At 44.2% G+C, this 16,761-nt stretch overlaps 1 protein-coding gene across 3 annotated transcripts in view; it reads right to left on the bottom strand.

The window, feature by feature from the left end:
* LOC115197045 (tyrosine-protein phosphatase non-receptor type 5) overlaps window positions 1-13,790 on the bottom strand; it is a 28,555-nt gene extending 14,765 nt beyond the window's left edge. Inside the window, exons 1-5 of one of the 3 annotated variants that reach the window (XM_029758179.1) lie at window positions 13,569-13,790; window positions 6,931-7,036; window positions 5,438-5,723; window positions 4,671-4,793; window positions 3,871-3,963 (exon numbers count right to left, since the gene is read on the bottom strand). In XM_029758179.1, coding sequence (XP_029614039.1) covers window positions 3,871-3,963; window positions 4,671-4,793; window positions 5,438-5,716 — 495 coding nt within the window. In that variant the 5' untranslated portion in view covers window positions 5,717-5,723; window positions 6,931-7,036; window positions 13,569-13,790. Of the gene's footprint in view, window positions 1-3,870; window positions 3,964-4,670; window positions 4,794-5,437; window positions 5,724-6,930; window positions 7,037-13,342; window positions 13,413-13,568 lie in introns of those variants that run through there. The other 2 variants (XM_029758180.1, XM_029758181.1) reach the window with 2 other exon arrangements.
* Between the last annotated feature and the right edge of the window lie 2,971 nt (window positions 13,791-16,761).

The raw sequence follows: 16,761 nt of genomic DNA, 5'->3' as shown, positions 1-16,761 counted from the left end.
CATCCGTCAGTGCTGCTGTGAACCGTATCACAAGAGACATGCCAAACAGGAGATGTATAAAAAAATATTTTATACCATTGATGCAATTTCAATGCTGTTTGAGTTGCTTTGTGTATCACTAAATTAGCTTGAGATAATTTTACTGCAACACCGCTCACGGAATCCAAGTTGCTTGACATTGGCGTTTCAAAGTGCTGTCAGTCAAGGCGAGATCATGAATATAAGCTTCCCGTCTACTCAGCCTGTCTTTTCAAACTTTCTGGTAGTTAGCCATGAGAGAAAAAGTACTTTTCAGAATGACTGTTCAGGACCTTTAAACCTTTACTGGTTGACTGCTTTGCCAAGTCCTTTTGGTTTATTTTGCCTTGTAATCATGGCCAGTTTGGAAGCCTTTGTTTAGGCCTCTAGAAGTGCAAGTGATATAAAACACCAAATATTCATAAAACTTCTGTAATATACAAATACCTAACAGCCAACCTGTTTGCACCAATCCCATGTAATTAGAGTAAAATGCTGTAAAATACCAATATTATGATTACAGTAGCATTTACTCTCTTACAGTATAGTAGGCAAATTTTACAGTATTGTACTGTATCATTGCGCTGATATTACAGTAATTTATAGGAAGCTGGTGGTAAGTTACTGTGAATATTACAGTAAAGTACTTGGCACTTGCCAGAATTCGGCAAAGATACATCAAAAGGTATCTTGTTACAAATACAAAATTCCTTGAAGACCAATGTATCCTTAACTACAACAACATTCTCAGTAACGGTTACAGAAACTTTTTACTTGCTGTGACCTGTTTTTTATAAACCAACCTTATTTTAATGCAATGACTGTAGGTCGCTCTGGACAAGAGCATCTGCTAAATGACCAAACTGTAAATGTAAAAATGAACACTTGCAAAACTTTTGCACATGCCCCAAAAAACCCAACTGCATCTTTTGAAGATTTGGCAGCATCTGCGATGACAACGTTTAGAGTATGTGCTCCACATGGGACCAACACGGCTCTGGGATTTATTTGAGCAGTCTGGCTTGTACTCCTTGGTGCTTGCCCTTCATGTTGGCCCCATTATCATAAGCTTGCCCTCTGCAATCTTCAAATGGAATCTTCAGCTCGTTCAGCTTATCTAAGATGACAGTGGACAGATTCAAGCCTGTTGTAACCTCAACATTCACATAGCCGAGGAAGTGCTCCTTGATCTCTAGCTTTCCCTTTAAAGCCACGCTTCTCAGAATAATGGACATTTTCTCCTGGTGACTAATGGCAGGTGTACAGTCCAAGATAATGGAGAAGTACTTGGAGTCTCTTACTTGAGTCACTATTGATTCCAGAATTGTGTCACTCACAATCTGTATCAGCTCATTCTGTGTGCGCTTCCCAAGGTAATGAGCATGTGTCTCTCCATCTTTCATTTTGCTGAGATGATTTTCCTTAACGGGGTCAAATTTTGCCAGTAATTCAACCTCTTTTAGGAAGTTTCTATTACCTGGTTGGAAGAGTTTGTCTGATGAACCCCTGAATGCTAGGTTTCTTTCAGCCAGAGACTGGGTAATACTTATTAAACGTGTAAGTACATCCCGCCATCTCTTTCTTTAAGCCCCCAAAATTGTCATTTGTATCTGGTCAAGAGTCTGTCCCCGACTTAGGCGCAGATCAAGTTCTCTCCACTTAACATAATTTCCGGACTACAAGCCGGTACTTTTTTCCCACGCTTTGAACCTCGCGGCTTAAACAATGACGCGGCTAATATATGGATTTTTCCCGCTTTCAAATAAAAAATGTAAATAAAAAAACACATTCTGTGACGTGCTCAGTTTTTTGGCGGCATGAAGCTTTCATTAGACCAATGAAATTGCCGAAGATTAAATCGAGCGCTCTCAAACTTCCCATCATTCTGATTACGGTAGTCATTTTGTCACCCTCATCATGGCAAAGACACGGAGAAATGCATATGATGCAGCTTTCAAGTTGAAGGCGATTGATCTGGCTGTTGGAAAAGGAAATAGAGCTGCTGCACGGGAGCTTGGTCTGGAGCAATGACTTTCTTGGTAGGCTACTGTTTACTGCTAATTTTTATTTTTTTGTTACAAGCCGTATTTCGTTAAAGCCTATTTATTTTTGTTACAAGCCGTGTTTCGTTAAAGCCTATTTATTTTTGTTACAAGCCAGTGTAAAGTTCCTTTGTTTCAATGTACCGGTAGGCACCTGAGGATTATAGACATGTGCGGCTTATTTATGTTCAAAATAAAAAACAAAATTAAATTCAGTGGGTGCGGCTTATATTCAGGTGCGCTCAATAGTCCGGAAATTACGGTAATCATATTGTTTGTGTGTTCAGGACTACCCTCATGGTGTTTCAGAATATTGATATTTGACCAGTCATTCACGCCTTCCTTTATTATGTTGTAGTCTGTTGAAAAGAGCTTACAACAACAACAAAAAAGCCAGCTCCTGGTAATCTTTTCCCCATTTGACAGCTGTCTCTGTAATATGCCTTAATGGAAACCTCTTCTAGACTTGTCTTTAGGGTAAGAAAAATCCAGTCCTGGTTTGAATGGACCTCTGCGTACTAACTCAGTCCTCATAAAGTCTGTTAAGCCTGGGGGCCAATCTGCTGGGTCATTTGGTGGAGCAGCAACTGTTCTATTAGGGTCTGAGCTGCTTGTATCTGATGCTGGCTGTGCACCTCTGGTTGTGCTAGTACTGGCTGAGGCTGCCTGTACTTCACCTGGGGCTGTGTTAGTACTTGCTGAAGACGGCTGTACTGGGTCTCTGTTAGTACTGGCTGAGGCTGGATGTGGATCAACTGAGTTTGTGCTTGTACTGGCTGATGATCCAGCATCTCCTCTACTGACAAACCTAAGCATAGCGCCTGTAAATTATAGACAACAATACTATTATTCATTTTATCAGCTGCATCAGGCCCATTCAAACCGGCTCCCCCAGATTTCCTTTTATACATTTTCAAATATAAAATACTATTTATACTATGGCTTGGCTGAATACTTGATGGTCATTATTTACTGAGAGATCCATATTGCCCAGTATGCCCAGCTAATCAACGTTTTAAATTCAATATATACATCAATAGTCAATGTCAATCCATTGCTTTCCATCTTGCATTAGTTCAGAGTTGTAACTAAACCCTGACTGAGAGACTAGATAATCATTGTCTTGTTTTAAAATGATGTGCGCCTGTGAGGAGTGCCGTCACGCCCATATACTGTCTGGACTGGTCCCCGCAGATGTTACTGTTGGAAAGCGCGAGTTTCTTTTCGAGCACGCGCATAGGGTATGAACGCATGTTCACGGGCGACGCGGTTATCTTTTCCGAGCTGCAGTTTATAAACACCGTTGCCCGTTGGCGTTTATCAAACGTAATAAATAGTTGTATTTCACTCTCACTTTTGTCAGGCACAAAGTCACAGAACACAGCACTGGAAGTGGCTGGCACGCAAGCAAGACACAGACAGACCAAGAGATGCACTGCCCAGCTAGGTTAGCGAGACAGACAGACTAGAGAGAGATGCACTATAAGCTAGCACATCAACTTAACGTTACTGTTATTTGCTGACATCGAACTTGGAGAGGAGAGAACACAAGTTTACCTGATTGCTGTTCCCACAATTCACTCTCATGGTGTTTTTTTTGTTCTTCTCTTTTCGTGACCAGAAGGATAGTTCCGCTTCATCCTCTCATCCAAGTTGTAAACATCGACTCCCGCTTTGACACGAGAGGGAGGCGGGGCCCTTGCGTAATTTGCAGGGGCCTACGCAACTTGCTTAGTGAGCGTATAGGGCCACCCGGCTCTGTGCAAAGCACACCGCAGTGTTCATCAGGGTGTGTGTGAGAGGTACCTACCATGAAGACAATGATAGCCATGCCAATGCCTTCGGTGGCCTGGAGGACCCAGTAATTATTGGTTTTCTCCACCTCCACCATCACGCACAGGGACTGTTTAACGGACACACAGAGAGAGGATGTGGGACATACATACCGGTGACGTTTATTTTCATATATTTTTATTTAACCTTTAGTCTCATTGAGATAAAAAGAGAGACCTGGACCAAGACAGAAGCATCAACACATCAGTATCAGACAAATAGGCACATGACATCAACCAGACTATAATGATATTAATACAATAAGCAGCACGTCAATAACGGACATGTACACAACACAAGCCACTGAAGCCAGAAAAACATCAGAGAGCAATACGTCAAGCACACAGGAGGTTGGCGGCACCTTAATTGGGTAGGACGGGCTTGTGCTAATGGCTGGAGCAGAATAGGTGGAATGGTATCAAATACATTGAACACATGGTTTCCATGTGTTCGATGCGTTTCCATTTGCCCCATTCCAGCCATTATTATGAGCCATCCTCCCATCAGCAGCCTCCGCTGGCCGAGCATTAGAGTTTGCAATAAATCATAGGGTCTCTGCTTTACATGTGGAAATGATTGAATGCTATGAGGGACTGTCCTAACTTTGTGATCTGGACAGGATTTGTTTTCCAAACACTATAAACTGGCAAGTCAAAAAAACACTTTGAGTAATGTCAATTACAGTTTAAGTCTTTATCAAACTTTCCTCTGCATCTACCACCTTATAGGCTTGTGTTGTGTTGCAATGTCAGTGTACAGGTGTGTCAAATTACTCACGTCCACTCCAAACACAGGGTTGAATGATAGGAGGACGCCCAGGTAGAAGTCTAGGAGCTGCAGGGATTTGTAGAAGGCTGAGAAAAGCCCATTACCATCCACCACGAAGAAGGCCCAATAACCCTGAGAGGAGGATTGGATTCAGACTGTTCTCAATATGTAGAGTGACCAACTTCAGTATGATATCATAATAAGGCCCTCATTCACCTAGAATTTAGCATAAGTGCTAATTTCACTCCTGTCTTTTTCCCCAGCATGAACACATCATTAACAGACAGTATCCTACAAAAAGGCCTGGATATTTTCTTGTTCATTCACTTTTCAAACAAGACAGGGAATATTGCATCAGAAGAAACACTTCAGTTGATCTGCTCCTACACGTAGCAAACCAGTAGATAATGTTTATTTAACTAGGAAAGTCAGATAAGAACAAATTCTTATTTAAAATAACAGCCTACCAGGGAACAGTGGGTTAACTGCCTTGTTCAGAACGACAGGTTTTTACCTTGTCAGCTCGGGGATTCGATGCAGCAACCTTTCAGTTACTGGCCCAACGCTCTAACCACTAGGCTACCTGCCACCCCGATGAAGTTGAAAAGTATTTTTTTGTTTCTGACAAGAACAGGTACTTTCACAGCTAGGCCTTTTCGAACTGTGGTTGCACTGCACGTCTATTTGCATTTATGAACACTTTTTCTACAACACCCTTTGCCTTAGTGCCCTGTTGTTAATAATGTCGGAACCTGGGAGCATCTCAGCTGACCCACCGTGATTTGGGAAATTGTGCAGAACACGGCACACCAGTGCATCCCCATGACAATGGTGTACAACTTGTCCCTCCACAGTTCCTCTGGGTGTCTCTGGGGCCCTGGGGGACCTGTCCCTGGTCCTGGGGGTTCATCAAGGCCCGGGGGGCCATCTCCTGGTTGAGAGAGGTCGCCGTCTGTCGTTGGAGGGTCATCCAGCCATATGGGGTCTTCGTCTGGCTTTAGGAAGACAGAGTCCTCCGTCTGGGAACGGGTCGAGCTGCTCAGTCGTCTGGTCATGATGCCCCTGAGACAAACCAGGAGGGGAGAGGGGCAGGTAGGTCAGCAATACAGTAATGTGATGGGCGCCATGATCTGCACAAATGATGAATCCTCTCGACGAAACCTCCATCCAGGAAATGAGCCTGTTGCAGCTCAATAATGTGGTGTGTGTGTGTGTGTTACTCGCATTAAGCCTGAAGTGCTTGGCGTGTGTGTGTCGGGTCTATTCTGCTGGCCTATTCAGGTGTGAGTGGCTTGCATATCCGAATCCTCTTGTCTTACTGGGATTGTGCTCTTGTGTGTGTGTGTGTATGTGTGTGTTTGTGTGTGTGTGTGTGTGTGTGTGTGTGTGTGTGTGTGTGTGTGTGTGTGTGTGTGTGTGTGTGTGTGTGTGTGTGTGTGTGTGTGTGTGTGTGTGTGTGAGCTCTATTGCAGAGGGAGGGATGAATCAGGGGAGGAGTTTACAGCTCCATCCATCTTCATGGCAACAGAGTGCCTCTCATCCTTCCCGGGCATAATCATCCACAGACAACACACAAACACACACAGGTGTACACCATTCATCTCTTTCTTTCTTTCTTTCTTTCTTTCTTTCTTTCTTTCAGCAGTCTATTCAGAGTCCTTTTCTGTACCACTCATCTGTCTTTCCCCATTAGTAAGGGTGCTGCTAATTTGCCTGATTGCTGACACACACACGCACACGCACGCGCGTCAGCCATCCCTCCATATGTGTGTGTGCGCGTGTGTGCGTATGTGCCTGTGTGTGGTTTGTGCTGTGTGTGTCTGTGGCACATTTACACCCCTCACAGAGCTTTATATCAAAGCTCTAAATTACAATATTCCTTATCATATGGAGTAACGATGGCAGTCAGAGCCATGCTGTCCTCACACAGTGTCCTCTCTGACTGGATGTCTATGGTGCTACAGAATGACATATTACAACTCCCGATTCAATAGGATCTCTCCGTACGGTACGTCCTGTTCTTCTATCGAACAAAAGATTCCTCATTGAAACTAAGATTCTCACAACATGTACAGTAGCATTAAACCAGGTTCGAGAATGTCATAATCCAGGTCGATTTCCAGTTGTAGCCTATTTCACTTCAGATACTTAGACACTAATTCAACCATTCTGCTGTTTAATATATTCTCTTTACAATTTGGTCATTGTTTACTTTTCAGCTGTTTTATTGAATCGCAGAGTCCATCCAGCCATTGGTCAGGTGGCTTACCTCTGGAAGGTCTAAGGGTACAGGAAGGAAGACAGATCACATGATCTAGTCAAATTCTGTATCCTGTGGCAACCACCAGTTGTTGGCCATGCTGTATGAATCAGTCCTGGAAGAAGAGAAAATGTTTTACTCAGTTACACAGATATTTCTAATCTCTGTATGAGTCGAATCCAAAAACCATCTGCACAAATATGTAACAGGCAGTAAAATAAAGTGGTCCTTTTGAAGAGGATATTAGTAATCCAGTGTAAGCTCGAGATGTATCATTCTGGCCAGTCACCAGCTGGGATGTGATTAGAGGAGGATGGAGATGGAAGGTGAACTGTGAACCACTAAACTAAATCGCTCTTTCTCTCTCATTCACCACGCAAACCAGGCCCAGACCCAGTCAGTCACAGACAAAAAATAACTCAAATGGAGTTAGACACATGAAAACAGTCAGACATAGCAAAACAGTCAGACCGACTGTCAAACAGTCAGACAGGCCCAGTCCAATCTGTAGGCTCCGCGTGTTTCAGTTTAGCTCTCTTTATTCCTCTTCTCCTTTCCCTCCTCCTCTACTGCACTGCTGAATGAATGTGGTGAACTCAGTGGAATATGAGACCACAACGCGTGTGTGTGTGTGCGTGTGCGTGTGCGTGTGTGTGTGTGTGTGTGTGTGTGTGAGTGTTGAACAGAGGGATGCTGCTTTCAGTCCTTTTCTCTCTCCGCTCGCTGCGAAGGTGGGTTTGAAGTGATGACGCCAGTCGGGCTGGCCAGTAGCCATGGCAACGGACGTACACACCACACACACACACACACACACACACACACACACACACACGTTGCAGCATTGAGGGTTTGTATCGAAAGCAATGGTTTAAGTTCACAAAGATCCTTCCTCTCAATGGATGGATGGGTGATCAGAAGGACGTATGAATGAGTGGATGGACAGACGAGTGGATGGACAGACGAGGGGATGGACGGACGAGTGGATGGACGGACGAGTTGATGGACGGACGGGTGGAAGGACGGACGAGTGGTTGGACGGACGAGTGGAAGGACGGACGAGTGGATGGACGGACGAGTGGATGGACGGACGGGTGGATGGACGGACGGGTGGATGGACGGAGGGACGGGTGGATGGACGGACGGGTGGATGGACGGACGGTGGAAGGACGGACGAGTGGTTGGACGGACGAGTGGAAGGACGGACGAGTGGATGGACGGACGGGTGGATGGACGGACGAGTGGATGGACGGACGGGTGGATGGACGGACGAGTGGTTGGACGGACGAGTGGAAGGACGGACGGGTGGATGGACGGACGGGTGGATGGACAGACGAGTGGATGGACGGACGTGTGGATGGACGGACGGGTGGATGGACGGACGGGTGGAAAGACGGACGAGGGGATGGACAGACGAGTGAATGGACAGACGAGTGGATGGACAGACGAGAGGATGGACAGACGAGTGGAAGGACAGACGAGTGGATGGACAGACGAGTGGATGGACAGATGAGTGGATGGATGAATGGACAGATGAGTGGATGGATGAAGGGATGGATGAATGGATGGATGGATGAATGGATGGATGAATAGGAGGTGAGCAGCACAATTTTGTGTGAAGGTTGTTTGAAGCGCTGACACTGTAAAGCTGGAGTTTCAGTAACCATGGTAATGACGAGCATACAGAACACACACACCCGTATCAAAGCTTAGCGCGAGGTACAGTATACAGTATGCCGCTGAGCCAATAGTATGTATACTGCACAAAAATATAAACGCAACATGTAAAGTATTGGTCCCATGTTTCATGAGCTTTATCCCAGATAAAGTTTTTCTCTCAATTTCTGTGCACAAATTTGATTACATTCCTGTTAATGAGCATTTCTCCTTTGCCAAGATAATCCATCCACCTGACAGGTGAGGCATATCAAGAAGATGATTAAACAGCATGATCATTACACAGGTGCACCTTGTGCTGGGGACAAGAAAAGTCCACTCTAAAATGTGCAGATTTGTCACAAAACACCATGCCACAGGTGTGTCATGTTTTAAGGGAGCATGCAATTGGCATGCTGACTGCAGGAATGTCCACCAGAGCTGTTATCAGAGAATGTTAATTTCTCTACCATAACCCATGTCCAACGTCTTTTTAGAGAATTTGGCAGTACGTCCAACCGGTCTCACAACCACAGACCACGTGTAACCACGCCAGCCCAGGACCTCCACATCCGCCTTCTTCACCTGCGGGATCGTCTGAGACCAGCCACCTGGACAGCTGATGAAACTGGGTTTGCACAACCGAAGAATTTCTGCACAAACTGTCAGAAACCGTCTCAGGGAAGCTCATCTGTGTGCTCGTCGTCCTCACCAGGGTCTTGACCTGACTGCTGTTTGGTGTCGTAACTGACTTCAGTGGGCAAATGCTCACCTTCAATTGCCACTGGCATGATGGAAAAGTGTGCTCTTCACGGATGAATCCTGGTTTCAACTGTACCGGGCAGATGACAGACTGATGTCAATGCTGTGAACAGAGTGCCCCATGGTGGCTGTGGGGTTATGGTATGGGCAGGCATAAGCTACGGACAACGAACACAATTGCATTTTAATCAATGGCAATATGAATGCACAGAGATACCGTGACGAGTTCCTGAGGCCTATTGTCGTGCCGTTCATCCGATGCCATCACCTCATGTTTCAGTGTGATAATGCACGGCCCCATGTTGCAAGGATCTCTACACAATTCCTGGAAGCTGAAAATATCTCAGTTCTTCCATGGCCAGCATACTCACCAGACATGTCCCCCATTGAGCAGGTTGGAGATGCTCTGGATCGACGTTCCCGCCAATATCCAGCAACTTCTCACAGCCATTGAAGAGGAGTGGGACAATATTCCACAGGCCACAATCAACAGCCTGATCAACTCTATGTGAAGGAGATGTGTCGCGTGCTGCATGAGGCAAATGTTGGCCACACCAGATACTGACTGGATTTCTGATCCATGCCCCTATTTTTTTTTTTAAAGCTATCTGTAACCAACAGATGCATATCTGTATTCCCAGTCATGTGAAATACATAGATTAGGGTCTAATGAAAGTATTTAAATGTACTGATTTTCTTCTATGAACTGTAACTCAGTAAAGTCTTTGAAATGACTGCATGTTGCGTTTATATTTGCGTTCGGTGTATTAATGTTGGTCCTAACAGTGAGACCAACCTCCTCTTTAGGTCCTGAAGGCAGCTCTCGCTCAGTCATTCATCCCAGTTCAAGACTACGGTACATTGTGTTGATCAGAAGGTAGAGTATGCAGCGCCAAACACAAGAGCCCCAATTATAGCCTGGTAACCTAATGGTTGCTGCTTTAAACAATGTTGCTTGTTTCTCTATTTGGCAAGAGACCCAGGCTACCATCAGTAGTCTACACCCCAATAAGCAAGCCATGTGTAGCAACAGCACTGGGAATCTACTCTACAAGAATAAGGATATGCTGTGCGATTCCCGGCGATAAGTGGGACATGTTCCTCTTGCCATTTGGTTTTGGTAAGCAGGTAAAGACCCTCAGTCGTGAAGCACCCAGGTAACTTTTTAATGGAATTTTTTTGGGGGGAAATCAAACTTTTCGATTGAGATCCTTATATGAAATAGACCGACCACGGCGGAGGACAGCAACGGAAGGTCTGACCATCTTTTAGAATATTTCTTGTATTTATTTTATTTCCCCTTTATTTAACCAGGGAGACAAGTTGAGAACAAGTTCTCATTTTACAATTGCGACCTGGCCAAGATAAAGCAAAGCAGTTTGACACATACAACAACACAGAGTTACACATGGAGTAAAAAAAACATACAGTCAATAATACAGTAGAAAAATAAGTCTATATACAATGTGATCAAATGAGGTGAGATAAGGAGATAAAGGCAAAAAAGGCCATAGTGGCAAAGTAAATACAATATGGAATGGTAGATGGAATGGTAGATTTGTAGTGGAAGAAAGTGCAAAGTAGAAATAGAAATAATGGGGTGCAAAGGAGCAAAAATAAATAAATAAATAAATACAGTAGGGGAAGGGGTAGTTGTTTGGGCTATTTATAGATGGGCTATGTACAGGTGCAGTGATCTGGGAGCTGCTCTGACAGCTGGTGCTTAAAGCTAGTGAGGGAGATAAGTGTTTCCAGTTTCAGACATTTTTGTAGTTCGTTCCAGTCATTGGCAGCAGAGAACTGGAAGGAGAGACGGCCAAAGGAGGAATTGGCTTTGGGGGTGACAAGTGAGATATACCTGCTGGAACGCGTGCTACGGGTGGGTGCAGCTATGGTGACCAGCGAGCTGAGATAAGGGGGGACTTTACCTAGCAGGGTCTTGTAGATGACCTGGAGCCAGTGGGTTTGGCGACGAGTATGAAGCGAAGGCCAGCCAAAGAGAGCGTACAGGTCGCAGTGGTGGGTAGTATATAGGGCTTTGGTGACAAAACGGATGGCACTGTGATCGACTGCATCCAGTTTATTGAGTAGGCTATTGGAGGCTATTTTGTAAATGACATCGAATATGGCAGGTTAGTGGATGGACGAGCAGTTAATCATCCACAGTTGACGCATTCTGAGGCCCGAAAGCACTGGAACAAACAAACAAATTAGAGTGGAGATAATTTGGCGTTGAGTAGGATAAAAACCCAGTGGAAAGTTACGGCCATTACGGCTAAGCGTTCTACGATCACAATTCAGATGGTTGAAAATGACCCCCTCAACGACGGTTCTAGACTAATGTGTTTTCACAGTATAATATTTTAGAATGCGTGTTGTGTGGGCTTCCTGGTCTTGTCTATCACATAATACAGTACGCCTAATAACGTGTGATTATGAGACACAGAGATAGATATCAAAGACATCCCTCCGTGAGCCTCTCACATAAAAGACAAGTCACCGTATGAGACTTCACACAGTCCCTGTCCCAGGAGAGAAGACCAGGGGCCTGTATTCACAAATCGGCACAGAGTAGGAGTGCTGATCTAAGATCAGTTTTGCACTTTTACATCATAGTGAATAAGATGATATGAACAGGGGGGACCTGATGCTAGATCAGCACTCGTAGTCTGATGCCTGATTCGCACTACAGGGCCAAACCGAGCCGAGCTGAGCTGTACTGGGTATGCCTGGTTATGCATCCACCGTAGATGCTGGAACCGTGCTGGAAAGGACACTGTGAAAAGAAAATATCCAAACCAGCTCGGTATGGTTCAGGTCGGCACTAGTATGAATAAGGCATGAGACGTCTTGTGAATACAGGCCCAAGAGCTCTCCAAGGATCAGATTAACTAAGCCTCTCACACACTTGGGAAAGTTTTGCACCTGTTCTTTTTAAAAGAAGACTATGGCGTGCAAGGTCAGAACTAAAGGTCAAATTGAGTTTAGGAGAAGGATAATTGCACCATCCGGAAGCAAATGTTATGTGCACCAGCTAGCTAACTCAATTGAATTCTGGGGGCGGAGGTGCCAACATCTGAACTAGTGAAAACAGCAGATGGCATCCAAGAGAAGAACAAATGCTATATTTGAAAGGAATTTCAGAGAAAATAAAATAGAAAATAAGGAAATTGCCTATCACATTGGTGTTTCCTTCCAGCTGAGACAGTGGGCGGGAAGGTTAGAGGTCGGGAGGAATCGGACAGTGTTGTGTTAATGCTCCCATGGCAGGCAGGAGCAGGAAGCTCTTACTGAAAGTGATGATAGGACAGTAACAGGAGACATGGTCATGAGAGACAGAGACATGCCTCCCTCAGCAGCTTAAATCCTTCACACACGCACGCGCACAGACACACACACTGGATTCCCTTCAACAACAGTGCATTAAAAAAAATGGATCAATAAATAAACATAAAATGAATTCCCCCAAGGGACGGTTAGTTGGTAAACAAAATATAACAATCAATCCTGCGGAGATGTGTGCAGCCAAGTATCATCCTTCACCATCTCAGAAAAGAAAGCATCCTTATCTACAACCTCTCACTTCCTCAATGAGGAGCGATTGCATCAACATTAGGCCTGCATCTAACTACAAAGTATACCGAATATTTTCATTCTTTGGTAGTCATTCATACTGAGACAAAACACCATTCATATCACGTACAGCGCTACATTGAGCCAGAGAGATCAAACTGCACAGAGAGAGCTGCATGAAAACATCCGTAATGAATCCCACAGGGATGGGAGCTGTTGCATCTCTCTATGGTAACTCACATATTTTCGTTTAGGAAAAGATATGCACATACCCAAACAATACAGTTACTGAGACAAACACACTAGATTATACAATGAAAACAGTACTAGATTCAATGCTTATATTGGAAGGCAGCAAAGCATAAGTATTGAAAGAAAACACACATACACACATGCACTCGCACACACGCACACAATATGACTCTCTCCCTACCTTTTACGGTCAGTAGCGCAGCAGCCAGCTGTAAACATTGATATTCACTCCATGTTGTCGCGCAAAGAGGAGGAAGAGAGAGAGAAAGCGAGAGAGAGAGAGAGAGAGAGAGAGAGAGAGAGAGAGAGAGAGAGAGAGAGATAGAGAGAGAGAGAGAGAGAGAGTAGTGGCAGCTCTAGGCTGTCATTACCCAGTCGTATGGTCTAGTCTGGCAGAGCTTTCTTACCTGGGTGTGTTTCTCTTCACATTACCATCCTTCCTCCCTCTCAGCTCAACCCTTTGACACAACGCAATCTGAAAATACTTTTTTCCTTTATCAGTGTGTGTGTGTGTGTGTGTGTGTGTGTGTGAGAGAGAGAGTGTATGTGACGGGTTTTCTTTTGTTTGTTTCCTAGAGGAGAGCGAAAGATCCACAAGCGACAGCCTCGTCTAGGTATATGCAGCAAGAGGCTATATGGTAGCCTTGGCAACAGAGCCAGAACGAGGGAGAGGGAGGGATAGAGAGAGGGAGTAGGGAGGAGGGAAGAATCATAACACATCGCTGAGCAGTGAGCACCCCCACTGTCCCCTCTCATACCAAGCTGTAGGCTTTGCCACCCACCTCTCCCTTTCCCTGTCTTTTCCCTCTCTCTCTGTTGCTCATCCTTTTTCCCCCCTCCTCTCTCCATCTCTTTATGTCATCCCCTCGCGCTCTCCTACGCTCACCATCTCTCTCTTTCCCTTTCACTCTCTCTCTCTCCAGCTATCTCTCTCTTTATTCCTCCCCATCTCTCTCTAGCTATATGTGATGTAATACTCATGGTAGCTTTTCTTTGGCAGCCCTCTGAACTGACCAGGAGTCCATAAGCCATCAACACAGATACACAACAAGACATGCTCTCCCTCTGTCTCTGTGTATGTGTCCCCCCCATCTCATTAACACCAAAACAGTTCAATAATAATACAGTAAAGCACATGCTCTCTCTAAGCAGGCTTTAGCTCAGCGGGATACTGCGGTATTGTGACGCACGTAACATTTTTTTTTAATAACGGGCGGTCATATGCACACACGCATATGCACAGACAAACACACGTTGTTCCCTGGAGGTCATCCGCGGGTAGGGCAAACCGACTACAGGTTAAAGATACTGGAAAAGGCCTGATACCCAGCAGCCTTGAGTTGACAGGCTCCATGGTCACCATGTTGGAATTCTTACATCACTTTGCCATGACGGAGATGTTATCATGTCCATTTAAATTCCTCACCAATAACATAGCTGGACATTTAGAAATGACAAGCCTTGAACAATCAAACAGTGCACTGCTCTCTATCTGATTTCCAACCTAATATGTATTTCAAATTACTGTGGGGGTAAAAGTGAAAGTAATGTAGGCGCCAATACTGTGCAACAGTCTACTCTAATGTATGAATATTTCCTGGTCAAAACAAAACATGGTGAGGTGTTCCTCTAGTGAAAATGTAGGACATCTAGTGGTAAATATCTGTCACTGCAGAAGCATCATTTATAGACTAGTGTGAACACAGGCCTGTATCATACCATCAGTTTTGATTGCTTTTAATCAGCTGAATATCCAGACCTTATTGGGTCAGTAATTGCATGTTCATTAACATGGTTTGTATCCTTCAATGGTAAATGCACACATAAACAGGAGCAATCAAAAAACCTGAACGGTACATCGTCTTCCTGCAGCCCTGTAGACAATCCTATAGTCTGTAGTCAGATGGGACTTTGACCTCTATCAAACAGCATGTTTTTTCAACAGCCTCCCTGTCTATCAGTGTCTATGCCATAAAACACGTGGCTGACGGCCAGGGATGCTAACACATCTACCGGTGGATTTGCATTAGGCTGCGGGTGAATCAAATCAAATTGATTTATATAGCCCGTCTTACATCAGCTGATATCTCAAAGTGCTGTACAGAAACCCAGCCTAAAACCCCAAACAGCAAGCAATGCAGGTGTAGAAGCACGGTGGCTAGGAAAAACTCCCTAGAAAGGCCAAAACCTAGGAAGAAACCTAGAGAGGAACCAGGCTATGTGGGGTGGCCAGTCCTCTTCTGGCTGTGCTGGGTGAAGCCTTCAACTCACTACTGTAGAGATCATCTCACTTCTTCAAGGGACGATCAGTTGTTTTGAACTACATACTGCCACTATAGTCCACGACTAGACTATGCAATATGGCCTGCTTCCCTGACCTATAGTTTAGCCTAGTCCTGAACTAAAAAGTGTATTCTATGGAGATTCTCTATTAAATATGCTATTTAGTTCAGGACTAGGCTCATTCTGGCTCCGGAGACACCACCCCTAAAGTTATATTCAGTTGGTAACGAACTTAGTGAAAAAGTTCATAAATGCATTAATATCAATGATCAATTATTGCAAAAAATGTATGAATAACATGGATATTTAAAGTTCAGATTTGGCCCATTATGAGCAGAGAGAGATGAAAGTCTGAGGAAAAGGACTGAGAGAGTGACTAATGGTAACTACTTCTAAAATTCCAAAGATCCAATCAACCGTGGACGAATGATACTATACCAGCTTCACATTGGAACGATGGTGTCCTTTGGGCAAATCCGATGTCAATGTAGCTTACAAAAACTCAACCTCATCTCACTTTGATTTTACTTTCACATACAGCTTGTGTAAGACAAGTTAGAGAAGTTACTTTGAACTATAGATGGTGTACAGGAATCAGTCTGGGAGCTGATCAATGTCTAAATGTGTTGACCTGATAGCTCAGCTGAATCGAATGCAGCTTGTTTCCAAAGATAAACAGAGTACATAGAGGTAGGTATCTGGATGGTAGGCTAGCTCTTACTGAAGTGCATTACCCTTTATATACCAGTAGGAGTCACTGTTCAGGCAGAAATCAATGGACTGTGGCTTTGCATTTTTTTAGGTTGACGGCATGGCATTGAAACAATATGTGATTCAAACATACCATTTTACTATCAACATTGAAATAAGGTCAAATGTGTCTAATCAAATATGAAATACATTTTAATAATTAAATTTCAACGTATACATAGTTCTGACGATTGTTGAAATTAGATTGATGTAACAACCAGTTAGTCAGGTTAAGTCAATGTATTTAGTTGAAGTTTTACCCTAATTTCAATGTTTACAATGCTGGTTGAAATTAGACGTTGCTGACTTTTTTCAAATCCAATGTATTGTCCACGTTGATTCGACGTCACAATACGTATAAAAATTCAATTGAAACAACATTGATTCAACCAGTGTGTGTCCAGTGGGATGTGCGTGAATGGATGGGTTAAAAGGTAGACTCAGTGTAATGAAGTTGCCACGAGCAGCACCGCAGATATTGCGATAAGCAAGATGCAAGACCTCACTTCCACACAGTATCTACGTGCATGGGTTCGCTTCATGCTGTTAGAGCTTGGTACTGTAGGT

The sequence above is a fragment of the Salmo trutta genome, chromosome 7 (genome assembly GCF_901001165.1).
Source record: "Salmo trutta chromosome 7, fSalTru1.1, whole genome shotgun sequence".
Lineage (NCBI taxonomy): Eukaryota > Metazoa > Chordata > Actinopteri > Salmoniformes > Salmonidae > Salmo > Salmo trutta.
The sequence above is the reverse complement of the archived record's forward strand: the minus strand, read 5'-3'. Positions and strand labels throughout refer to the sequence as shown.